Raw genomic sequence first — 25735 nt, 5'->3', positions numbered from 1 at the left:
CTCGGCTGTCAGAGAGGGGTGGCTTTTCCCGCTCCAGTCTATCCAATCCAACCCTGCCATGAGCCTCTTGCCCTCCATTCCTTTGCCTTTTACACAGTTTTAGCAATCCCATCACCAGGGTCATCAGCGTCAGCCCAGCAACTATTTATTGAGCACCTGTTATGCACCTAGTGCCTCACATACATCATCTCATAATCCTCCAACACGCTATGGAGTAGATTCCATTATTAGCTCAAAATTGCAGACGATGAAACGGAAGTTTGGAGGGATTAAGGTAACTCTCCAATAGTCGAGTATAGATTCAAACCCAGGTCTTTACTTGACTTGAAAGCTATGCTTTTAACCATTGCCCTGGCTCCAGACAGGGACCTGAGACATGCAGTGCATGTGTGCGCCCTTTAAAGGGGTCACCACTTCAGCTCACTAAGGCTGCTCAGCCAAAAGATATGACCTGGTGACTGGTGGCAACTGGAGTCTTTGGGACCCTGGATGATAGGGAAGAGGGAAATCTTAGAACTGCACAAGGACTACACAGGTTCACAATGTCAAAGTCATTCATTAGCAGTTATGAGCAACACCCAGATAGTCCTAATCAATACGGAAGAGGCCAGCAGGGGCCTGCTCTGCCTGTGCAAACCTTTCTAGGGACTCGGTCTCGGAGGCTCCAACGGACATGTGCTCAGCATTCAGGCCGACAAACATTATCAGGGTCCCAAGTTCAAAGCGAGCCCCCGCCCCTGTTAAAGAGGATTACTTAGCCAGACTCTGCTCTTTAGGGGGCGTGTGTGCAGGGTTATCCATTAGACCACAGTGAGGCTGGCAGGTTTTTACTACTTTACCTGTAAACCAGAGGAATGTGTTTTCTTTTGCTGTGCGGTCAACTTTGTCCTTGATCTGGCCCACCAAGCTGTCCATTTCCCGGAGTGCTGCACCATACAGCCTTCGGCCCCCTGAGGCTGCTTGTATCTGGGTCACAGATAAGGGCACGTGCATGTGGGCCAGGGCCACATAGAGCAGGAAGGGTCTCCCGCTGGCACTGAAACGGGAAAGCCAAGAGGTGACTCTGCAGAAGTTCCTCCTGGCTTGTCCTGCACCTCTGTAATCCTCCCTCACCTTGGGGAAAATCCCCAGACCCCCTTCTGCCCCCTGGGCTCAGGAAGGACACATTCATCTACGGCCACCCAAGGTAACGTGGAAACAATCTGGTTACCCCATTAAAAATAAGAATCATTGTAATATGGTTTCTGTCCCTTCCCATTTACTGAGAGCTTGTTATATGGGACTCATGTTGTCTACACTCATCCTCACGGTAACCCCCAAGTTGCCTTTTTCAGATAAAGAATCAGAAGCTTCAGCATTAAAGGACTTGCCCCAGGTTATGCAGTTAGTGTAAGTGTCAGAATCTGGATTTAAACTCAGATGTGGCTGAAAGCAAAGCCCTTGCTCTTCACTGGTGCACTCCGAAGTCTAAGGCACACATATTTTTAAATTTTATCTGCTATTTTGCAGCATCTAGACCATCATGTCCACTGCCAGCCTCATCCCTTTCTAAGAGATGAATGGTTGGCTCAAGCTGACCGCAGGGAATTCCAAGGACACACGTGACCACCAGGTAACACCTAGCTCAAGGGTCTGCCAGAGGCCCCGGTGCCCTGCTGCCTCCATACTGATCCTGATTCCTCCGGAAAGTGCAGAATGAAAGGCTTGGAGGGAGCCGGGTGGCCTCTGTTACCACTCAAAAAGCCCCGTGTCTGTCCCCAGTGCCGTTCCCTGGCAAGGGCAGCTGTAGAACCACAGCAAGAGCAGGCCCCTCCCCCAGGCCACACTCATGGGGGGCTTGCAGAGGACACAGAGCAAGTGTGGCAAGCAAGCTTAGTCAAGTACATAGAGAGGGTGGCTCTAACCATTTCACCAGAGCCTCCACTTTCAGATCGGCCCCCGGGTTCTCCCTAGCTCAGCCTGGGTGACAGCACCCTCAGCCTCAGCTCTGCACCCAGTCTACCCTGGGGAGCCCCCTCGTCCAGGCTCCCGGGACGTACTGACTGGGCCTGTGCTTGCGCTCAGCTCCCTTGACAGGCATGAGACCCAGGACCCACGTCCCCAGACAGGGGCCTTCGCCTTCCCCATTTTAACCAACAGTTTCTTGGCAACATTTCTAGAGTTGAGCTGTCCAGTGCGGTAGCCACAAGTCACGTGTGGCTCTTTAGATTTAAATTAATGAAAATTAAATCAAATTTAAAATTCCATGTCCCACATGCGACCACATGGCTGCTCCCTGAGGACATTATGCTCACTGAAAGAAGCCACCAAGGACAGACACTGCGTGATTCCCCTTGCATGAGGCATCTCGAGTAGCCAAATGCAGAGACAGAAGGTGGAACAGTGGGTGGCTGGGGATGGGGGTGCAGCAGGGAAGAGTGATTGGGGAGTTAGTGTTTAATGGGGACAGAGTAGAGTTTCAGTTAGAGAAGAAGAAAAAGTTCTAGAGACGGACGGTGGTAACGGTTGCAAAAACAACGTGAATATACTTATTGCCACAGAACTGTACACTTAAAATAGTTAAGACGGTAAATTTTATGATCTCTATACACACCTACAATAAAATACACAAACATACACACTCGTAAATTCAGTGTCTCAGTTGGGCTCAGGGCAGCGCACCTGTAGTCACAGCTACTCGGAAGGCTGAGGCGAGAGGATCACTTGAGCCCAGGTGTTTGAGACCAGCCTGGACAACACAGTGAGGCCCCATCTCTAAAATAAATAAATAAATAAGTTCCTTGTCTAGCCACATTTCAAATGCCTGGTGATGTCTCCTCATTAGCTTGACACCAGCTGGTGGGAGTATTTACACCACAGAAATTGGCAAATGCTACGGACTGGGGCTGTTTTCTCTGAGACCTGGTTGTTGAACATTTACCAGCTCATCACTACATACGGGCTAGGGGTGGTCCCACTGTCCCACCATCCCAGCATCATCCTCCCAACTCCCCCTCATTATCAAAGTCACATCAGCACCCTGGGCAGAGGCTCAAAGCGGTGTGTGCTGATGAGAGACGGCAGAGCGCATTGATGAAAAACACAGGCTTGGAAGACCTGTATCCCAATCCCAGAATTTTTTATTTCATGGCTATATAACCCTGGGCAATTAACTTAACCACTGTCATCTATAAAAAGGTGACAATCATACCTCCCTGACAAGGTGGTTGTGTTATTAACTGCCCATAGTAAGCATTTAATAAACAATAGCCTTTTTATTAATAATTTTGAAGAATACATGCTAGCTATAGTGAGGATAAATGGTACCTGAGGATGTACCTTTACCAGGACACTAATCCCACCATGGGGGCTCAGCCCTCCCTCAGGACATCATCTACACCCAATTACCTCCCAAAGGCCCCGCCTCCTAACACCAGCCCATGTGGAGTTAGAGTTTCAACATTAGTTTTGGGAGGACACAAACGTGCAGCCCACAACACCCTGGAATATTTGGTTTCCCAAATGGCTCTGATTCCAAATATCCTGAGCCACCGCTCACCCCTACCCAATCCATGTGTGCTTGCCAGACCCTGAATTCCCTCCCCAGGTGCCATGCCCAGTCCCACACCTGTAAGAAGCAGAGGCCTGGCCAGCTCTGGGACCCAGGAACCCACGCCGTCTACTCGCTCCATTTTTTTCCTGCTCAGAGTTCTGTTTGCTGCTTTAAAAACCCAAATCAAGGATTAGCTTTCAGCATTGATGCTAGATTAAGCATCTAAAGTCAGGCAAGGTGTGGTGGCTCACACCTGTAATCCCAGCACTTTGGGAGACTGAGATGGGAGGATGGCTTGAGGCCAGGAGTTTGAGAACAGCCTGAGCAATGCAGCAAGACCTTGTCTCCACAAAAAATTTTAAAATTAGCCAGTGTTGCGGTGCACACCTGTAATCCCAGCTACTCAGGAGGCTGAGGCAGGAGGATCACTTGAGCCCAGGAGTTCCAAGTTGCTGTGATGACGCCACTGCACTCTGGCCTGGGCAACAGAGTAAGACTCTGTCTCCAAAAAAAAAAAAAAAAGAGGTGGGTGGGGGAGTCTAAACTCAAGTAAAGACCCGAGTAAAAACATGCAGAGAAGCCCTGCGGTGGGCCCTCTGCCAAGGAATAGGAAGCCGCACTCTAGAGACACCTGGTAGTTTTGACACACAGGTCCAAGTGGGGAACGGGCCTCGCCGGGGGGCAGAAGTCATGGTCAGGCAGGAGGAGGGAGCACAGGTCTGGGGCCTTTGCTGATGCTCGGAAAATCATGCCTGACTTGGCACGTCAGTGCTAAAGAGATCAGCATGCTGCGGATCACCCTCTGTGAAGTTAACCAACGGGACTCATGTGACCTTTCACTCAATAACTAATTAATAAACTAGCAATGTCTTTGCCCTTTTTGTGTGATAAGGAGACCATTAGTTGATTCATCTTCTAACTGATGAACTAACTGGTGCAAGTCCAGGCCCCACGCCGGCTTCAGAGCAGGCACTGAACAGCCCCGGTCCCCAGCCCGTCGCCTTCCCTCCCTCTCAGGACACTGTGTGGTTTGAGCCACTGAGAAAGTGGGTGGGACTGTCCCCACCAGCCACGAAGCATCCACCTGCCACGGGGCACAGGGGCCGGAAACCATCTCAAAGCTCCCAGGCGATACTCAACTCTCCAGACGGGAGAAAGGTTTTCTGCCCTTTTTTATACCAACAATCTGAAATAAAGCAACAGTTTTCCTCAGAAAGTCCTAACAAATCCTTAAGGTGCAGTCTCTGAAGCCCTCTGGGGCTGCTTCTGAGATTAAGGTCTTACCTAGGTTTTATTATCCAGAAAACATGATGCCTGGATCTCCTCCATGGCTGCCTCTACCCAGCCTGCTGACATCTCATGAAAATTTGACGTAGGTAAGCAAAGAGGGGGGACTATTGCACATTCCAGGGGCTGCTGTGATCACTTACCCACAGTGGGTGTCCATTTTTAATTCTGTGCAAGTGGACAGCCGTACATTTCTTCCTGTCCACTTGGGCTAAGGCTATGAAAAATACCAAGGGACCTGTTGGAAACTCTTCCACTGAACTTGAGGAGTTTACAATCTTGGGAGAAAGACGATGACTCTGGAGAGTCATTAGAGAGCAGCACCAGGGCACTCAGGGAAGGTCAGGGCAAGTCCTGGGCGGTGACTGTGCGTGCATGTATGCCTGTGCACTTGCACCCCATGATCTGTGCATGTGCCCCCCGATGAGCATGCACAGTTTGTGAGTTGTCCACTGTTTCACAATGTCCACCCTTTGCCCTGACACCCGACAGAAGTTGCAAACCAGCAGCCCTCACACATGCATTTGTTCCAGGCACACTGTGGTTTGGTTCCCATTTTGCTTTTTTGTTATTTTACCAGTATTATAGTTCATAACATTTAAAGATCAAGAGATTTCACATAAAAGCCAGGTATCCTGTCTCTCTTGTAAAATGGTCAGATCTGACACTTCAGGCTCCCATTTCCACAAAGAAGCAACAAGCAGTCGGGGCTGGGTAGTGGTTGCCCCTTTAGTTGCAGCATGTGCTTACAAATTCAGGGCAGGCCCTGGCACTCCCTAATGCCTTACACTCAGCCTGCTTCCCTCTTCCAGGTTACCTGTCTGGCCCCTGTAGATGTTGGAATTTGTAACCTCTGCATGGTAGATTGAATAATGGCCCACAAAGGATCTAATTCCTGGAATCCCTGAATGTTACTCTATAGGACAAAAGGGACTTTGCAGAAGGAATTATGTTAAGGATCTTGAGACAGGGAGATTATCTCGGATTCTCCTGGTGGGCCCTAAATGCAATCACCAGTGTTCTTATAAGAGAGAGACAGAGGGAGATTTAATTACAAAAGAGGAAATGGCAAGGGAACAATAGAAGTGGAGATTAGAATGATGTGGCTCTAAATCTCTAAACCTTCCAGCAGCCTCTGGAAGCTGCTTCTCCCTTAGAGACTCCAAAAGGAAAGAGCCCATCCAACACCTTGATTTTCACCCCCTAAGACTCATTTCAGACATCTGGCTTCCAGGTCCACAGGAGAATAAGTTACTGTTGTTTTAGCCTCTAAATTGGCGGTTGGTTGTTAGAGCAGCAATTGAAACTATTACACCCTGTCAACTAATGAATTCAACAAAACACCTTGAGCACCCAGAACACAGTGGGCAGGCCCTACCCTTGAGGAGCTTATACCCTGGTAGCAGAGGACAAAATGATAATGACAGGGGAACATGATCAAAGCGGCAGATGGGTAAGCCCCCAGGAATTCTAGGGATACACTTGACGAACTTCTAACCCCGGATGGGAGCTTCCAGAGAGGGCCGTTTTCCAGTTTTACTTACAGGAGACATGCACGTGTCCCTCTTGTTGAGCAACACAACTCTGCCACGGCCTTGCGAGTGCTGAGATCAGGGGACCTGGTGCACGTGTGCGGGTGGGTGGGAGCAGGGGCGGCCCCGGGGCAGGAGGGGGCTCCTTACCTGGCGTGCTGGATAAACCGGGTTGCTTTCTCAGCATACTTCTGTGCAAGGTCGTTCAGGTTCACCGGCTGCTCCACGATGTTGAGGTTTTCATAGAGAGGAAGAGGCACGTCAGTGTAACAGTCTCTCCCAGGGCTCCTGGGTGTAGACAGTAAGGTTATTCATCTCCACAACCTGAGAAGTCGTGGAGTAGGACAAAATGTTTTAATGCAACGATGCACGTAAACATAAAACACTTATCAGCCGGGCCCCAAATGATTTTGCCAGCAGCCATTCCCTCCAAGTGTAAAACCAACGTATAATGCTTTCTTCCATTCCCTTTGAATAGATGTTTATGCTTCTTGGACAACCTGGCCACTCCATAAAGCTCACAAAGGCTCCTGTGAGCTGGGGACATTATTATTCCCGTTTTGCGGGGAGAGAAACCGAGGCCTAAACAGGTGAAATCATTTCCAGCAGAGTCCCGTAGACGATCACTGCCGGCTTTCTCCACCGTCCAACCTAAATGTTGGCCTCTGTGGACGGTTTACAACACTTGGCGTTTTCCTGAGTCATCAATCAGGACTTCATGTGACACCAAGTCTGACACTAGGACAGAATATATAAGATGGCCTGGAACAATTTTAATTTTCAGCCATGTTTGGAGAATTTAGAGGAACCTTAGGGGTTGGGGGGGAAAATGAGAGTTAAACCAACAATACCTTCTGGAAAAAACAAACTCAGCCTTTGATCTTACAGATCGAAATGAATCTGACCCATGGCTGCCCCAACGATGTGGCTGAGTGGTTACTCTGGTCAGGATCTCGGGCAAGTCACCTCAGCTCCCGGGGCTTGCGTTTCCTTCTCTGTGGCACGGGGTTGCTACTGATGCCCGTACAGGGGTAGCAGGGGTCTCAAGGAGATAAACGGTTAGTGTGTCGCGCGCTGCTCGGTGCAGTAGGAATTCAGTAAAAGCTCAAGCTCTCTCGGCCCTGGTTGCCGCAGAGAACCAGGAGGGAAGCCGAGAGCAAGAGAGAGAGAGGAGGTGATGGGAGGCCCCTCAGGCAGATAAACTGTCCTACTATTGCAGGGAAAAACCTGTGCAGAAATCAAAACTCCCCATCACACCTGTGCGCACTCCTGTTCTCCATTATATTAATAGAATGCAGGCGATAAGGTCAGACTGGGAGATAATTGCCAAGGACCACAATGTTTGAAAAAGAGGAAAAGAGTCGTCACCATGCTGGGCACAGTAATGCTAATCTCATATTTGTGTTGAGTTTTTGAGCTTTTGATTCCCTAGTTGCAACTCCACCATCATTTCCCTTCTCTCCTCCGCCCACCCCCTTGAAGCCAACCCTTTATTTTCTATTTAATTTTAACACAGATTAAAAAGAGACTGGCTGACGTATGTCATACCTGGATACGGCCAGGGGTGATGGCAGGGGTGATGGCCAGGCCAAAGCTGGTGAGGAGGCAACCAGATGCCCTAAAGCCTCACTTCTCATGCTGTGATGGGCATGCAAGTCACCTGGGCATCTTGTTAAACTACAGACCTGGAGGTAGAGTCTGGATTTCTGCATTTCTTTTCTCTTTTTTTTAGAGATCAGGTCTCATTCTGTTATCCAGGCTGGAGTGCAATGGTGCAGTCATAGCTCACTGCAGCCTTACACTCCTGGGCTCAAGCAATCCTCTTGGCTCAGCCTCCCAAGTAGCTGAAACTACAGACTGCACCACCATACCTGGCTAATTTTTTTTATTATTATTTTTCAAAGAGACAGAGTCTTGCTATGTTGCCCAGACTGATCTCAAACTTCTGGGCTCAAGCGATCCTCCCACCTTGGCCTTCCAAAGTGCTGAGATTATAGGAGTGAGCCACTGTGCCCAGCTCAGGAATTTCTGCATTTGTAACAAGTGCTCAGGGAACATCCATGATCCCGATCTAATGACCAGTATCTTTGCCACTTGGAGTAGTAAGTAAGTAGCAAAGATAGGGAGAACATGGGCTCTGGACTCAGAGAGACCAGATTGGAATCTCCATTCCTACCTCTTACCAGTTCTAGCGTGACTGGGGCAAGATAAATAAACTTCCTTACCTATAAAATCAAGTACATATCTGCGTCACACAGTGGCCATGTGGATGGTATAGTGAGGGCCTAGAATGTAATAATCTCTCAATAAACAGCCACTATCCTGTGAACTATTGTGTTATTAAGGGGCCAGCTGAGACTCACCATTCCCAAGTGGCTCAGACACCTGCGGCCTTGGAAATAACCACTGTGCACTATCTGAACAAGCGGAGCTTTTGTGGTGTGTGCCACTTTACAACCTGCAGAAGGCCTACCTTCTTTTTCTGATCACAAATGCATTGCATGCCCATTGTAGAATATTTAGGAAATACAATGAGAGAGAAGAAAGTGAAAACCGTTAGTCCCACATCCAGTGAGCCCTTGATAACGTTTTAGCATATCTCTTTGGAGTCTCTCTCGAGAGGGCTACAAAGACACGGATACAGAGGTAGTTAATATTATACTGTTGATGACTTGCTTCCTGCTTTTTTCACTTACTGTTACATCATGAGCATTTTCCCACTTCACTGAGTGTGTTTTAAAAACATCCTGTTTAGTGCCTGCACGGCATTCCAACGTCAGAATGCTGGCTTTCTTGTCCGGAGGTGAGGAAGAAGTTCAAAAGGAACCTTGCGCACTTTCCCTCTCTCTCTCTCTGTGCCTCCTTATGTCCAGTGTCTGGGCCAGGTGAGTGGACCAAGAGCAAGGCCAGCAGGCAGGGGAGGAGGGAGGCCCCCGCCCACCCTGTGTGAGACCTTGGCAGCACAAGGCGCCCCCCAGCTGAGTTAAATAATCCTGGAAAATTCCAATAGAAAAATTTTGCAGACCTCACCTTTGCTGAAAGTTTTCTTGCACTCCCTGCAAATAATGGGTTTTAATTTGGACTGAATGTACGCTCTCTCTCATGTGCTGTCTTGACAGACCACAGCCTTAGGACTTCACCTTGCCCTGGAGCCCACAGCAAATGCATTGCCCAACATTACCTTGGTGGTCCGTCGCCCTGTGGACACACTGGACAAGGAGGGTGGTTGAACCCCGGGGTATCAGTACAGCCCATATCATGGCTATATGGGATTCCGAAGTAGTAATCGAAACCTGGAATAGAAACAACTGGTTAGCAGCCCCACTTGGCTACACTCCTATGCCTGCCTCCTTACACCCATGGCAAAAATTTAATTTCCTATGATTTAATATTGCAGTGCTATGTAATATGTAATTAAAGGAGGATTTGATTAATATCCTTTTGTAGTATGCATAGAAAATCACTTTGCTGGGTTCTGGCTGTAAAACTAGATTTGCAAAACATCTTGTGATTAGAACGAACCCAGATTGGGAGGAAGGAGGGAGAATTATTGAACACCTAACATCTTCGGTGGAATTATGGACACATTTAGGAAGTATTTGGTGAAATCCTACGACATGCATGACACGTTAAGGGATAAAAGAACAAATTCTGCCCTCAAGAGACTTTCCATCTGAAGAGAAAATAAGATACACAGATTAACCCATGAGAGACGGATAGGTTAGCCAACGACAAGGATCTGAGGATCTTGGGGTCCCAGTGGCTTTGCCTGGGATTCCCTGCTCTGTGTCTCTCAGAGGTGAAACTGCATTAGCACTTTCCAGCCTGGTTTTGGCGTGAAGTTTCCTACAGAATTTCCCACCCACTGCAGGCCCCCATTCCACTCACACTCCTGGTACCTATAGCCTATAGACTTTCTGTCACCAGAAACTTTCTGTATCATCTGTGACACAGGTCTTCCCCATTAGTGATGCACTCCTTGAGCTAGGACATTAGATCTTTGTCAACCCAATATGTGGTGTATGTAGCATGACTAGGAAATGCTTGTTGTGCTGAAAAAAACCTTTTGTGTTACCTCCATGCTAGCCTGGTTTGTACAAACAGATTTGGACACCCCATAGGTCAATGACATAGCCCTGAAATGTTACTGCATTTGGTACCAGGATGTGTCTCGACCAGAGGCACCAAACTTTTTCTGTAAAGAGCCAAAGAGTAAATATTTTAGGTTTTGCAGGCCAGATGGTCTCTGCTGAGGCTACTCAATGCCGTTGTAGTGCAAAAGCACCCAGAGCTAATATGTACACAAATGAGCATGGCTGTTTTCTAATAAAACTTTATTTACAAAAGGAGGTGATATACTGGATTTGACCCACAGGTCCATACCAACCCCTGTTCTATACCATAGGCGTCCTCACACCCAGCTTTAGAAAGAGGTCATGTGTTTACAGGAGCCCTGATCTGAGGAACAACCCGAGGCAGCAGGAGGACGCTGGATGTGCAGGAGGAATGTGTGACTGCGTCCGGCAGGATCCAGGGCATGTTTGAAAGGGCGGCCATGGGGCTGACGGGAACCAGCACAGCGCACCGTGGAGAGGGTACGGGAGGCAGGAGGAAATAACAGTGAACTTGGAGGTGAGCATCAAGACACCTCAAAGTGTCCACGCCACAAGGCTTCTCGGGACCATCTGGTCCAAGGACAGCTGGTACATAGGAGGTGCTCCCTCTTCCCACTCCCCATGGCACGGCAGGCACCACGAGTCCATCACGGCACCACTGCTTGCCCGCTGCACAGGACCCAGTCTCGGGATCCCCCAGCACGGGACTCTAGGAATAGGCACTCAAGGTGCTAACACCCTGATCTGGCCCAAACCCTCATTTGTCAAGTGAGAAAACTGAAGACCGAGGAGGAAATAAGTTCCGGAGTTATTTTTAGTTTGTGGAAAAGCTAGGTCTTCACTTCTCCCATCTACCATTTTTTAAAAGGCACACGTGGAAGATGCCACGAATGCCCACCTAGGGCACGAGGGAGAAGGGAGAAGGAAGGAGTGACAAAGGGGAGGCGAGAAGTGAAGAGGACATCAGTCCACGGGGCTGTCGGCCGGTGGGGACCCTGCTGCAGGCTGGCTCCAGGTCAGTTCTCGAAAGTCATTCTCCAATTGCAAAACCTCAGACGTAAACCTTCCCCCAGGTCTAGGACACGGCAATGCAGCTCTTTTTTGAGGCGATAGGGAGAGATACTGGGGCAGGGGAGGGGAGGAGTCTGCAAAATAGACAGCCACATTTAGGGAAAAGACTGCCCGTTTGCTTACAAAATGGCAGGAGAGGAAGGGGACGTCACATAGGGCCAGGGACAGGGGAGAAGCCACACGAGTTGAGATCACGGTAAACTACTTTAAAGGGAAAGTCCACAGGCTCCCATAGGAAGTGGGAAAGGTCAGGGAAAGAGCAGCGCCACAAACTGCAACTTTAAAAACCCATCCATAATTCAGTGGATTGGACATTTGGAGAATCCATCTTTCAGCAAACTGATTTTCAGAGAATTGGCTTCGGCAGCTTGATCTTGGCCTACTTCCCCAAGGCCGGAGGGTGAGAAATCGCAGGAAGCGAAAGGCTGCAGGAAGAGGCCAAGAGGCAGCATCTCCTGTTTGGGTCCACAGCCTGGTTTCCTGCCTCAGTGAACCCCCCAGGCAGTTTTTATGTCTTCCCAGATTAGCCGTGCCTGAACCTGACGGGCAAATGTTCCCTGGGCTGTAAAGAACTGGGAGACAGAAGGAAACTGATGGGCCTGTGACAGGGCAGCCACGGGAGCTGACGGGGACCAAGAAGGGGGCCAGGGAAGGTGCCAGCAAGAGGGCTGTGAGTCCAGGGGAGCCCTGGCACCCCAAATGCACCCATGTAATCTTGTGAACAGAGATGTCCTAACTTAGGGCTGTCCCCAGGGACAGGATGGCTTAACTGTTAATGGGGTCCTTCTACACAGAGATCTTTATTTTCTGTTTCCCAGGTAACAAATCCCCAAAAGAATTCTTACCACGGAAGTTGGGGTGATAAGAGCTGTGGTGCCCAAGATGCCATTTGCCTGTAGAAAAACCAGAGAGAGAAATTTTCAGAAGAATCCCCGTAGGGGCACCGAGCCCCTCTAAGGAGCTGATCACGCACCCAGTTCTCGATCGGCTTCGCCCCATGCCCGGGACAAGCAAAGACAGGCTGCCAGTGCAGTGCAGAAGCCTAGCCTCGCTCTCTGGGGCCGAGAGGGAGTCGGGGGGGAGACAGAACGCAAGGATGACAGCACACTCACCGATGAGACCCACAGAGAAAGGGGGAGTCGGGCCATCCCGGGAGCGGGGAGCCCAGGGAAGCCAGCAGGCTGCACCGCTGGCCCTCAAAGGGGGCTCCGCAGCCACGGCCACCCCACACAGCCCCTGGCACCGCCCACTCTGCCCTCCCAGGCTGGGGCCCCGAAAAGGCGCTGGGTGGCCCAGGGTGCAGGTGCACCGCCCCACACAGTCTCAGAAATGCTCGCTGCCCGTCTGGTTTCATCAGCTTCCTCCCTGACAACATCAGCAGCCACAGTTCAAGCAGCGAGATACCTACGGGGCAGCAAATGAGGAAACGCGGACGCCCCGCTGCTGCCTGCTCCGCAAATGGGCTCAGTCTGGGGGGATAATTGGGCAACGTGTGGCAAGAGCTCTGACAATGTCAGAACTCTCTGATCTGCTCATTCCACTCCGACGAGCGGACCCCAGGGAGATCACCCCCAAGGTGAGGGGGCAAAGCAAAGAATGTGGAACAAAGATCAAAACAGTGGCAGCATTAAACCACACAAAGCGCAGAAATTAACGGGCACCCGCAGGAGTATGTCTGAGCAAATCATCTCCTGTGGCCTCAATAAAATACTACCAAGCTGATTAAAGACAAAATGCATGTAGCAAAAATCAACCATCAGTGACTCTGGATGAGGGTGTACAGAGTCCATAGTTTCCTTCTTGCCACTGCTCTATAGGTTTGGGAAGAAAAAAATTAATAAAAAATTGAGGGAAATGGATTAAGCATTACATGGAAATATATTAATAAAACAATATTAAAATTATAACATTTATTTTTTTTAATTATAATAAATAGGTAAGATTATATTATATGGAAATATAAAATAACATGAAGGGGAAAACAAGTAGAGCCAGAGGTACGTACACAACTCGGTAAAAACATACACGTAGACCAAGATTAGAAGCAAAGTGTGAGTGTTATAAATGGACTCAATATTCCTTTGGTGGGTTTTTAATTTCTCCTGTAAGTGTGTTTTAGTTCATAATTTCAACAAGTGGGTATGATAAATATCCTGTCCAGGTCTTGCGAAAGGTGTCGTGAGTAGTGAGTAGAGATGAGGGCATGGCAGCAAAACAGTCTACCTGCAATCAGGTGCTCACTTGGAGTTTACAGGCATGGGGGCGGGGGGGGGGGGGCAGGGGGCAGGGGGGTGTAAGGTGGTGTGAGTGAGATCAAACCCAGCGCCAGTAGACGCCAGCCTCTCACCACAGCACAAGGTTTGAGAGTCGGGCAGCCCTGGGCCCAAACCCCTCCTGGCTGCGAGGTTTAAATGGCTACGTGTCACTCCATGTCACTCGTCTAGGAGGGTAGTGAGCCCACAGGGGGAGCTTCACCAATGGTGTCTTGGTGTTGATGTTGTTAACATAATTATACCTCTGGGTACAGAGAGAAAGGGATTGGAAAGAGAGAAGGGACAGACTTTAATTGGTCTCTCCTACCGCCTGGGGCTTGCCCTTCTGGGACAGTGAATGCCACACTCCAGTCTGAGCTTCGGTAAAAGGATGTCAGGCTATTTGATAACCAAGATGGGCAGATGGAGCCAACACCAGAGGTGCCAGCCCTGGGTCTGGGTACAGCAACCTCCTACAGGTGAACAGGTTTGCTCAGGCACCCATGACGGGCCCACGGGGACCCTCGCTGTCCACGTGCCTGTAAGTGCACCCTCCCTTGCCAGTTCCTGCACGGTGGAGAAAGGCGCGGATCCTGAGGGACCCAGCTCTTTGAGAGTCAGACTAACAAGCACAGGCAGCTGCCGGGTCGCCGTGGCCCCTGGAGGGGAGGCAGGCAGTGAAGCAAAGCCTGGGGCAGGGCTGCGGCCAGGCGCACCTGGCTAGGTCCTGCCTCCACCCTGCCCAGGCTGGGGGACGTTGAACAATAGCCCCACCACCTGAATCTCAGTTCTCTCACCAATACATGGGGTAAACAATAATCTCAATGCAAACAAACACTTAGCCCGGCACCTGGCACACAGCAAATGCTGAGTGAGAGGCGCCTAAAAAAACAATTTAAAGGGACAGGAAGTCGTTGGACAATGTGGCAGACGCTGCTGGTCTCCTACCCAATACCCATGTCCCCACTTGCCTGCTCATGGGACTGTGCTTTTGTTCAGGATGGGGGATCACCGTGCCCAAGTCCAAGTCAATCAATTATAATCTTGTCCCCAGTTTCTCAGCCGGGGGGGGGGGGGGGGGGGGGGGACAGGGGGCGGTGCAGTGAGAGGCAGCCACGTGACCCAGCTCCAGCCAGTAAGATTTGCGTACAATACTGCCGGGACCGGGAGATTGTCTGAGAAAAGCTTTGCTCTCCTGATAAAAGTGGACAAACAAGGCTGGCACCACCTCTAATCTCCTCTTCCTTCCTTGAGCCAAGTTATGGCAAAGGGCACCGAAGTCGCTACATGGCAGCCATGAGGCAACGAGCATGAGGACGAACACCAATGTGCTAAGCATGGCAGAGCAGAAAGAACTAGAGCACCCGGCTCTTGGTGGCATCTTGGAGCCCCCAGGCTAACGAAGTCAACCACTTACCTTGAAGCTTGTTTTAGTGGGAGGAAAATAGCTCCGTATATGTTTTAATCCACTGTTAGGACTTCTCAGTGGCTTATAGCTGAGAGCGCCCCCGCCTTACCCAGCAAGGAATGAAGAAGGAAGCAGACAAGAGCAGAAGAGGTGGCAGTGTGCAGACGGGGCCCACAGTTACCTATCATCCCGGTGACGTAACCCGCCGGCCGCAGCACCTCTGCCAGGGTGGTCTCGTTGAGCGGCAGGCCCCCCACAGAGGTGACTGCGAAGTTGTGCGTGACTCCATTGCGAAGGCCGAGCCGACCGGTGAGCAAGGAGGCTCGGGAGGGTGAGCAGGTGGAGGCAGCTGCGTGGAAATCCACAAACCTGTGTGAAAAGGAGAGGGGTCGGTTTGAGTGTGTTCACAAGGGCAGAAAATTTAAAAAGCGGGGGTGGCGGAAGTGGTCAGATGCCAAAGCAAGAGAAAAGGCCGTGCCCACTCAGTACCTGGATTCTGATGCTGGGAAAAAGCAAGGAAAGAAAGCAAAACCCAGAGAGGTAACACAACTAGTCCAAGGCCACACAGCTCATTCTAATCGATTTAATCCAACATATTCAGGCAGCCCTCTTTATTTGCAGATTCCATATTTCACACTTGCCTACTCGCTATTTTTTAATCCCCAAATCAATACTTGAGGCTCTTTAGGGTCATTCACAGATATAGGCAGACCTGGAAAAATATGAGTCACCTCGATGTGCACATTCCCAGCTGAGGTCAAACAACGTGACCTTCTGTCTTCTTGTTTCAGCTCACATGCAATAAACAAGTGTCCTCCCAGTCTATTTAGTCCCAAAGTTTTCACATTTTTGTGCTTCTTGTTGGATATTTCATTGTTTCATGGGCCCCAAGCTGTGTCAGGTTTTTAAGCACAAGCAGGCTGTGATGTGCCTTACGGAGAAAACACGTTAGATAAACTCCCTTCAGGAATGAGTTATGCTGCCATTGGCTGTGCGTTCGATGTTAATGGATCAAAAATATATATTAAAGAAGGTGTCTTTAAACAGAGACACACATCAAATACATTATGTATTGATCAGTGGATGAAAATTCTGTGACCGGAGCCTCGCAGGAACCTACCCTGCATTTCCCTTAGGAACAAAAGTTCAGTATTCACTAATTCAGTGTTCCCAGTGACCTTATAGAACATAGCTATTGCCAATAACAAGAATTGACTGAATTTGTTACATATGACTGTATTCTCAGCCCTAAATATAAAAGAAATCTAGGCATGGTCCTACCCCCCAGGAATGTGCAGCCTCATTGAGAAATAAGACACGAGCAAATTCAAGTACCAACAATACACAACAGCATGTCATTAAGACCCCTCATAAGTGACAGAGTCATAGGAAATGAAGACAAGAAATGTTTTAGTATCAAGACAGGGAGAAAGAAATGGTGAAGGTCCAAAGATCAGAGAAGTCTCCATAGTGGAAGCAGGATTGAGGTTGGAATCTAAAAGATGGGACTGTCATGAACACTTTGAAAATCACAAGGACAGGCATTTCCCAGTGGAGGAACAGCAAGATATTTTAATTCCTGCAAAAGGAAACACTGGAAGGATAAACCAAAAGCTAATAAAAAATGGTTTCCTACAAGGGGGGGAGAATTGGCATGTGGTGGGGGGCGGGGGGAACAAGATTCTCTGCAATATGTTGTTACACAGTTTGACTTTTGCACAATGTAAATGTCTGACATAGTCAAAAAGTAAAATTATATCACAAAGGAAAAATAAGAAGACCCTACAATAAAATGTAACACTGAAACAAATGAATCCAACTCTATAACAAACTGTTAATATGACCACACAGAGGAAAGAATCATTTCAAGTAACATTAGCACACAGTATTCTGGCTGTACATCCTTAGTGGGGTATATAATCTACGGGCAAAAAGAGCTGCAAAGAAAGCTTCAACTTCACTCAGGAGGTGTATCACTGGTAGCAATATTGGTATTGGGATTTTGAAACTATTATATGCATATGGTCGAGTAAAGCAAATAAGTAATTATATTAATGTTCCTAATAGGGAACCAAGATTTTTGGTCTAAGAGATAAAGATATAAAATAAAAGAAGTTAGGAGCTGGGTGTGGTGGCTCACACCTGTAGTCCCAGCTACTGGGGAGGCTGAGGCTTAAGCCCAGGAGTTTGGGACTGTAGTGAGCTATGATGGCACCACTACACTCCAGTCTGGGCAACAGAGCAAGGCCCTGTCTCTTAAAAAAAAAAAAAAAAGTTAAGAGAAAACCTACAATGTTGAAATTAATTAAAATGTCATTATGAACTCATGATTTTAAAAAATATTTATTTCCTAGCTACCATCCACTGAAAGGGCCTAGAAGCACTGACACCCCTGCGGCAATGAGCACACCCACACCCCAATCTTTGTTTCATCACCCTCCTGCACTAAAAGGAATCAGATCTCCCTGGGGAAACAGCCACCTCGAGAGTTGGAGAAGGGGAAATACCAGGGGAGTCTGGGACATCTTGTTGTGCCAGGAAGCAAAGACCGAGGAGCCAGCTTGCAGGTGCTCCTGCAGGCCAAATTTTGGATAATTCGGGCATCAAAAAGAATAATTATTGCAACTGATTGTAAGCCATAAATAAATAAAAATCCATGAGCCAACACTGACATTCAAAAAAAGTCATTTGCCACCATCAGAGGAGAACATTATACTAACTCCCCACCTAAAGAATTCATAATTAAAGGCAAAGGGTTGAACATCTACCCTGACACTTTAGAACGACCCCTTGTCATTGCTGGGTGAGGAGGGAAGCACTCCTGCACAGAAGGTGGCAGCCAGCACTGTGGGAGGGATGGCAGGCTTCGAGAATCGAGAATCGCCGTTTTTGCAAACCCTTGCCATCTAGTAACTGATTACCAGTAGGCGCGTTGGGAGGGGGTGTTCACAGTGTCACCCCCGCGTCACTCATGAATTGAACAGACTAATAATGGTGGCTTGACCTTGTGTGTCGCCTGACAGGATGCAACATGAAGTTTATAAAATCAAAGATTCTTGCCAAAACCATTTAACCTGAATCTAATCAAACCTCTGAAACTAATTTCCAGGTTACAGGAAATACAGCTCACAGAAGAACAAATTAAATGACACCACAAGGAAATAATTTAACAAACCAATATCTAGATATTCTACAAGACAACTGGTCTAGTCTCTTCAAAAAGTCAGTATCTGGGGATAAAATGGGATTAGGTGTGAGTAATGTTTACATTAAAGGAGATTAAAGAGACAAAACCAAATGCAATACATGATCCTTGATTGCCTCCCAGCTCAAAAAAACTAACAACACACTTGGGAAATAATTAAGAAAATTTTAATATGGGCTGGATACGAGATATTAGGGAATTCTTGTTCATTTTCTGAGCATAATTGCAGCATTATGGGCATGTGGAAGAATATTCTTGTTCTGAAGAGATGCAAACTGTATTATCTATAACGAAGAGTCATGCTGTTTACATCCTTCAAATGATTCAGAGAACAAAAACGTATTTATAGACACCACGGGCATTTGGGCAAGTTCCACCTTTTGGCTATTGCAAATAGTGCTGCTACGAACACACGTCTATTCAGTATTTGTTTGAGTGTCTGATTTCAGTTCCTTTGGGGTAATTCCTAGGAGTGGAATTGCTGAGTCACATGGTAATTAGTCTCTAAAATTTTAAAACGATTCTGCCTTCTGATCTCTGGGCTTGAGTGTAACTTTACAGATGAGGAAACTGAGGCAGGGGAGGTTAAAGACCTTGCCTCACACTGCTGGAAGTGGTAGAGCCCTGATTTGTACTCAGGAATGTGTTGCAGTCCACGCTCCCGGCCACCCAGCCACAGGTACCCAAGGGCACACTTCTGACCTTGGGCCTGTCCAATTCCAAATCCTATCCATGTCCCATTAAACCATGCTGCCTCCGCTAAGAGGTCCAGAAACTTGTCTCAAAAGTTGAAGGGGGGCAGGACATGGTGGCTCATACCTGTAATACCAACACTTTGGAAGGCTGAGGTGGGAGAATTGCTTGAGGCCAGGAGTTTGAGACCAGCCTGGGCAACATAGCAAGACCTCGTCTGGACAAAAAAATAAAAAAAAATTATGCAGGCCTGGTGGCAGGCACCTGAAGTCACAGCTACTCAGGAAGCTGAGACAGGAGGATCGCTTGAGCCCAGGACCTTGAAGTTACAGTGAGCTGTGATCAGGACACTGCCCTCCAGCCTGGGCAAGAGAACACGACCTTGTCTCAGGAAAAAAACAAAAAGTACAATGGAAGGGGCAGGGGAGACTCACCAATTCCACAGCCAGTCTTGAGGGGAGGAGAACCCCGAGAGACAGAGTGAAGTCTTAGTGGAGAGGAAAACGTGCCCTGTCCCCAAGCTCAGCCTAAAGGACGTGAGACTAAGGCACCAGCTAAGGCATGAGAAGAGGTCTTGAGGCTTAACTATCCAAAGACTGATGAGTCACACACACATACACTCAAAAACACGCATGCACACAACACCACATGCACATGCATCTCCCAATGGAGCTCCATGTGAATTGTGGCAGGTACTAATCAACTGGTCATGGGAAAAGCCCGTTGGAATAAGATTATGAAACACTCAAAGGATCGACTCAGGAAAGCTAGTTTTTCAAGTCTTTTATACCTTGAAAACCTTCAAGACCAAAACCAGGTACCTGAACACCCGGGGGTTTTCCTCTGAGACCTGCCTGAAGACAAGAGGCTGCACCAACAGCCTGGAGGGCCCTCGAGCAAGCCTTGCGGTGATGCTAAGAATGGGCGCTTCTGGAAAGAAAAGACCGTGCTCAGCTCCCTGATCTCCAGGTGCCATTCAGGGAGCGATCATCCTGACAGCTCCCTGCCCTCCCAGGAGACCTGTCTTCATCCTCCTTCTGCCTCCCTGGCAGCTCCTTTTCTCTCTCCATGTGGGCTGGTCTTCCTTTGTCCATCTCTAAGATGTAGGAGGCTCCCGGGTCCCCTCCCCAGCCTCTCCTATGCCTAGTCCACTCACACACTCCGGGAAGTCTCAGCAGCCTAAACTAATGCCCGAAAGCTAATGAGTCCCAGATCCGTATTCCGGCTCAGACTCCACGCAGAGACCATCTTCACTGGCCCCTGCCCCTTCCAGGACATCTCCCCCTGCCACCTTGCAGGCAATAATCCAGGGCTGCCTTAGTTGTCTTCACCCCCAAAACTTGCTCCCACCTGCCATCTGGGTGAGCAGCGCCTACACCCCGCGCCCAGCAGAGAACGCAGCAGGCCTGGACTCTTCGCTCTTGCTCAGTTCGCTCTTGCTCCCCTCTTGCCAGTTTCCATGCCAAACTGGCCACCAAGTCCTGTCAATTCTGCCTCCAAAGCAGCTCCCAGAATCCGTCCTTCCGCTCTGCTATCCACTGTCACTGCGTCCGTAGAGGTCCTTGGGAGTTAGAGTCAAAATTATCACAAGAGCCTGGTCTTTCTGCCACCTCCCGTCATCGTCCAAAAGAATGCAAATACCTTTCTACGGTGCAAATGTGATGGCACCAAGCCCCAATTGAAGAATACGATCTCACACTGCCTGCTGCCCAGGGCTTGTCTGCTACCCCGGCCCCTCCAAACCCTAGGCCCCCCCAACAACACCCCGTAGCACTCCCCTACCTCTGTGCCTTTGCACATGCCGTGCCCACCACTGGGAATGCCTGGCTCCCCACTACCCTACCTCACTTACATTGACTGACGAATCCCAGCTGTCTTCAAGGCCCAGTTCAAATGTTCAAATGTTACCACCTCTATGACATCTTCCCGGACTCTTCCCCACAACCTATCTGTAGCACCCCAATTCCTGCACAGAATCAGGGCCCCCCCACTTCTCCACGTAATTATATTAACATATCCTTTGGCATATACCTTATAATACTCAACGATAACTCTGTTTTCACATCAGATTAAAGATGGTCACAAATTCTTGGACATGCCTCCCAGTGAGAGGCGGGGTCTGTGTCCCCTCCCCTTGAACCTGGGCGGGTTCTATGACTGCTCTGACCAACGTAATAATGTGGAGGTAAGTGGCACTGCACCGGCTTCTGGGCTTGTAAGGCTCAGGCCTTCCGAGACCGGCAGCTTCCACTTCCTCTCTTGAAACACACTGAACCGCCATAGAAGTCAGACCACCTGGAGACCACCAGGCTGGAAAAAGCCATCTGCGGGTGCTCTCTCTGGCCAGTGACCCCCGCTGAGGACGTCCCCATCATGACATCAGCCTTGTGAGCAAGGCCACCCCAGACCTCCCAGCCTGACCATCCGCCTGCTGAATTCCACGAAGCAACTTCAGTCAACACAACGTGGAAAAGAAGAATTGCCCAACCAAGGAGTGCCTAGATTCCTCACCACAGAATCATGAGCTCTACTCACGAGCCCTGTTTTTGGGAGCTAAGGTTGAGGGTAGTCTGTTGCTCAGCAATACACAAGCAGAACAATGTCTTCCTCTCGCACCAGACAACACTTGGTTTACTATTAACTCCCCAGCGCAGCACAAAATGGGTACAATCCAATGTGTGCTGATTGGGTGACGTCACCATCCTCTCTGCTTTTGTACAACACAAGTCTTGCTAAAGAGCCCTGGGCCTCGTTCCCAGAAGACGGGTTAATCCCTGGACACTGTTTTTCAAGGTGACAAAGAGCAAAGAAGGGGCATGAGCAGGGAGCAGGGAAATCGCACGGCGAGATCCCAGCCCTGCCCGTCTGGGAGCCTGGCCTGGCCCCGAAGCCACACTCTTGGAAGCAGGCCGCGGCTCCCTCCCTCTGACAGAATGAGGGCAGGGGACGTGTGCGCCAACATGCACCGCTGGGCTCGCAGGCGCTGAGTGAGGTCCTCCCTCTGGAGCCTCAGGGAGCTCGGGGGCTCCCAGCTCTGGCTACGACCACCCCTGCCAGCTCTTCCTTCAGCCTTCCTTCCCCCAGTCGCACAGGTTCCATTAAAGCCTCCCTGGCAGCCACACATAGTGGGGCCACAGGGACCAAACTCCTGGGGCAAAATCCAGAGCCCCAGATGTTGATGTTGCCAGTAGCTCGTAGCTGCTGTCCTTAGAATTCCAAACCGAGTTCTACCCATCGCGCACACCTTTGCTCCCAAAATAAATGTCCATCTCTACCCAGCTTTTTCTGTTCTCTTCCTCCTGGGACTGAAGCACGAGGACCTTCCTACTTCACTCTCCTAAATGGTCCTTATAATAATTCTTATTACTCTCACGGCTAATGTTTATGAAACACTTAGTCTAATGCAGGCACTGTTCCAAGCACTTCACATATATTATGCTAAGACATACGCATCTGTCACACCTGGATTCATTCTGGCTTGAATTTGTAGTTCTGTATGAGCTGGCCCCAGCTTACTGGTGTCGTCTCTTCATCTGCCATAGCAGACCCAGCTGCACAATTTGCAGGACCCGGTGCAAAATGAGAATGCAGGGCCCCTGGTTGAAGAATCACTAAACATTTTAAGACGGTAACAGCAGGGTATTCAACCAAGCACAGGGTTCAAGGATGGGGCTCTGTGTGACTGCCTGGGCCACATCCCTGCACAGTGGCAGCAGCCCTGTCTTAAAGCACAGTCACCTCTCAGCCCACTGGGCTTCCAGAGCCAGGAGAGAAAGGCCTGTTGGTCTTGGGGCCCCAGACGTTGCTCCCGTGTGGCACTGGTTGTTTCCTTTGCCCGTCTCTGCAAGCTCATCTGGGTCTTCTTTAGGTTTTTCCCTGCATTCCCACTCCTCCCCTGCCAGTCTTCCCTGTCTCAGCAAACAGCACCACCTCCCCCAGCTACTCAAGTCGGTAACTCTCTTTCCCTCCTCCCTCTCCACAGCCGAACGATTAGCATGTCCTATCAACTCTACTTCCAAATATATCCAGAACCTATCCATTTCTCTACATCTACCTGCTGACGTCCTAGTCCAAGCCAGACCACTGCCATCGTCTCTGCATTGCCTCCCCAGGGCCATGATGCTGTACAACCGTAGGGTGCACACCATTCACACCACGGCCGGCGCTGAGCAGTGCGCAGTCTGCCCAGCTGTATGTGGCAGCCCTACGCCCCCCTTGCAATTCCTCCCCTCAGTCCCCCTCCTCTCATTTCCACAGGGCAGCCAAAGTAATCTTAAAAAATGTTTATCACCTAACATTAGTCCCTGGCTACAAACCCTCCAATGGGTTCTCGTGGCAATCAAAGTAAACCAATCACCGTGGTTTGTAGGCCCTCGGTCAAAGCTTCCCAGCCAGGGAGCTGGAGCACACAGACAGGCCCAAATGGGTCCTGGGCTTTCTGAGCTAGTGTTCCTCCCAGGCCCTGGGGCAGCGAGCCGGGCCGGGGCAACTGGAGTCCTGTGCTGGCCCTGCCTGTGCCCTGCCCAGCTCCAGGGAAAGCAAACCCCTATCGCACAACATGGACAGAGCCCTTGCGCTGGGGCCCAGCCTGGCCGCCTCCACTGCCAGTCGTCTTGGTGGAGGTCCTTGGAAAGGGGCATAAATATCATTGGTTTCCAGGTGTGACATGACACGGGGAAGGTGGGAACTCACTGCCCTGGTGATCTGGACCCCGCCTGGCATCACCGCCTGCTCCCTGAGCTCACTCCCCTCCAGCCCCACCGCTCGAGTCGCTTCCTGGAACATCCCAAATTCATTCCTGCCTCGTTTTGTGCTCCCTCTGTCCTGAACATCCTGCTCTGGGCCCCACGTGGCTGGGCCCGGCATGTCACCTGGATCTCGGCTCATATTTCTCCTCCTGGGGAGGTCCTTGCTGACCCAGTCATTCCCACCGTATCACTGCTGTGTTTTGTCCCCAGCCCTTGCCCTATCTGACCTTATCTTGTTCAGGGACTTGTCTCTTGCTCGCTGCCTGCCTCCCTTATCTAGGCCGGAGTTCCACCAGAGAACCACCTACGCCCACCAGTGCCCTGGGGTATGACTCCAGACCTCGGGACAGCCGTTTCTCCACTGTCACCAGCTCAGGACCTGCACGCCACCTGGTGAGACCTGTTTCTTCCGGTCTGGCGGGACGGCCGCAGCCTGCACGGAAACTGGCTTGCTCAACCGGGGTCTCTGCGGAAACCAAGACTTAATCTCTCCAGCGGCTAGATACGTAGATGTGAAGACACCATTGGACATTCCCCCCTTTGCTCCTCTCGCTGCCTCCCAGCCGACACATGCACATCACCTGTCACCTCACATCCTCCACCTACGAGCTGCAGGTGTAACGCAACCAACTGCAACAGAGCTAGCCGGGCGGCTACAGCCCTTTCCACCAGAGAGCTCAGGCTCGAGCAGAAGTGTCGAGACTTACGCGGGTGATAAGGTCAGATGAGACGAGCCCTATTAGAGAAACACAAAGAAAGTGCTGTGGGAGGCAGAGTGATGGGAAGGTTAACAGCACAGAGGAACAAACCTGGGTTCAAAACACCGCCCCGACTCTCTCCAGTGTGAGACCAGATGGGTCACTTGATCTATGCCTCCGTATCCTCATCTGCAAAATGGGCATAATCAGACCCACCCCACCAGGTTATCTGAGGAATTCCAAGAGACAGTGCACAAACTAATTAGCAGAGCACCAGGCAAAGTAGGTTTCTAAAATTCTTGGTAGTTAATGTGATTACTGTCATTAAGGCTAAATGGGATGAAGAGAATAGAGAATATTCCAGCATGGTAGAGGAGCAATAAGGGAGCAGGGCACACGTGGATGAAATTCCAGGGGTGAGCGGCACGTGGCTGCAGTGGGCACTACACTGGTGCCACGTTCGCTGACCCACAGAAGCTGCGTGTCACCTCAGCCTCAACATGCACAGAATCAAGCTCAGCATCCCTCCTGCCAAAAGCCCGTGTTCACCCCTCCCGGTCAACTGAGGCATCATCGCGAGTCTTTCTGCCACTTCTTGCCTCCTTCAGCTTCTCCTCATTCCCAGTGATGCCACCAGGTTCAACATGGTGGTTGTCCCTCACCCGAGTCCCTCTCTCTAATCCACGCCAGCACATGGACCCATCATGCCGTCCCCCAGCCCCAGCTCTTAGCCACCAGAACCCACATTGCTCTGGCTCAGCCTACCTTTGCAGCCTTCTGAGCCACTGCCGCCTGCTGTGGGCTGGACTGTGACCCAAAAGAGATATGCTGAAGTCTTAAACCCCCATACCTAAGAATGTGACCTTATTTGGAAATAGGGTCTTTGCAGAGATAATCTGAAGTTCAGATGAAGTCATACTGGAGTGCAGTTAGTCCTTGTCCAATATAACTGGTGTCCTTATTAGAAGAGGAGAGAATGCTAAGGGAAGACACACAGACACACAGAGGGAAGATGGCCATGTGAGGACAGAGGCAGAGATTGAGGTTATGCCGCCACGAGCCGAGGAATGCCTGGGGTTACCAGAAACTAGAAGAGGAAAAGAAGGAACTTCTCCTAGAGCTTTGGAGAGAGTGTGGCCCTGCCAACACCTTGATCTTGAACTTCTAGGCTCTAGCACTGTGAGAGAATAAAAT

The 25735-nt window shown here is 49.8% G+C and overlaps 1 protein-coding gene across 5 annotated transcripts in view; it reads right to left on the bottom strand.

Annotated features, from left to right (window-relative positions):
- Positions 1 to 25735, bottom strand: part of ARSG (arylsulfatase G) — a 115996-nt gene that overhangs the window by 37145 nt on the left and 53116 nt on the right. For all 5 annotated transcript variants that reach the window (XR_006739435.1, XR_006739436.1, XM_045569510.1 and 2 more), the window contains exons 3-7: positions 15379 to 15566; positions 12383 to 12430; positions 9533 to 9644; positions 6502 to 6639; positions 840 to 1036 (exon numbers count right to left, since the gene is read on the bottom strand). Coding sequence is in view for 3 of the 5 variants with exons in the window: in XM_045569510.1 (XP_045425466.1) it covers positions 840 to 1036; positions 6502 to 6639; positions 9533 to 9644; positions 12383 to 12430; positions 15379 to 15566 (683 nt within the window). In the remaining 2 variants the exon portion in view is untranslated. The remainder of the gene's footprint in view (positions 1 to 839; positions 1037 to 6501; positions 6640 to 9532; positions 9645 to 12382; positions 12431 to 15378; positions 15567 to 25735) is intronic.

This window comes from Lemur catta, chromosome 15, assembly GCF_020740605.2.
Source record: "Lemur catta isolate mLemCat1 chromosome 15, mLemCat1.pri, whole genome shotgun sequence".
Lineage (NCBI taxonomy): Eukaryota > Metazoa > Chordata > Mammalia > Primates > Lemuridae > Lemur > Lemur catta.
This window is presented reverse-complemented; position numbering and strand designations above follow the sequence as displayed.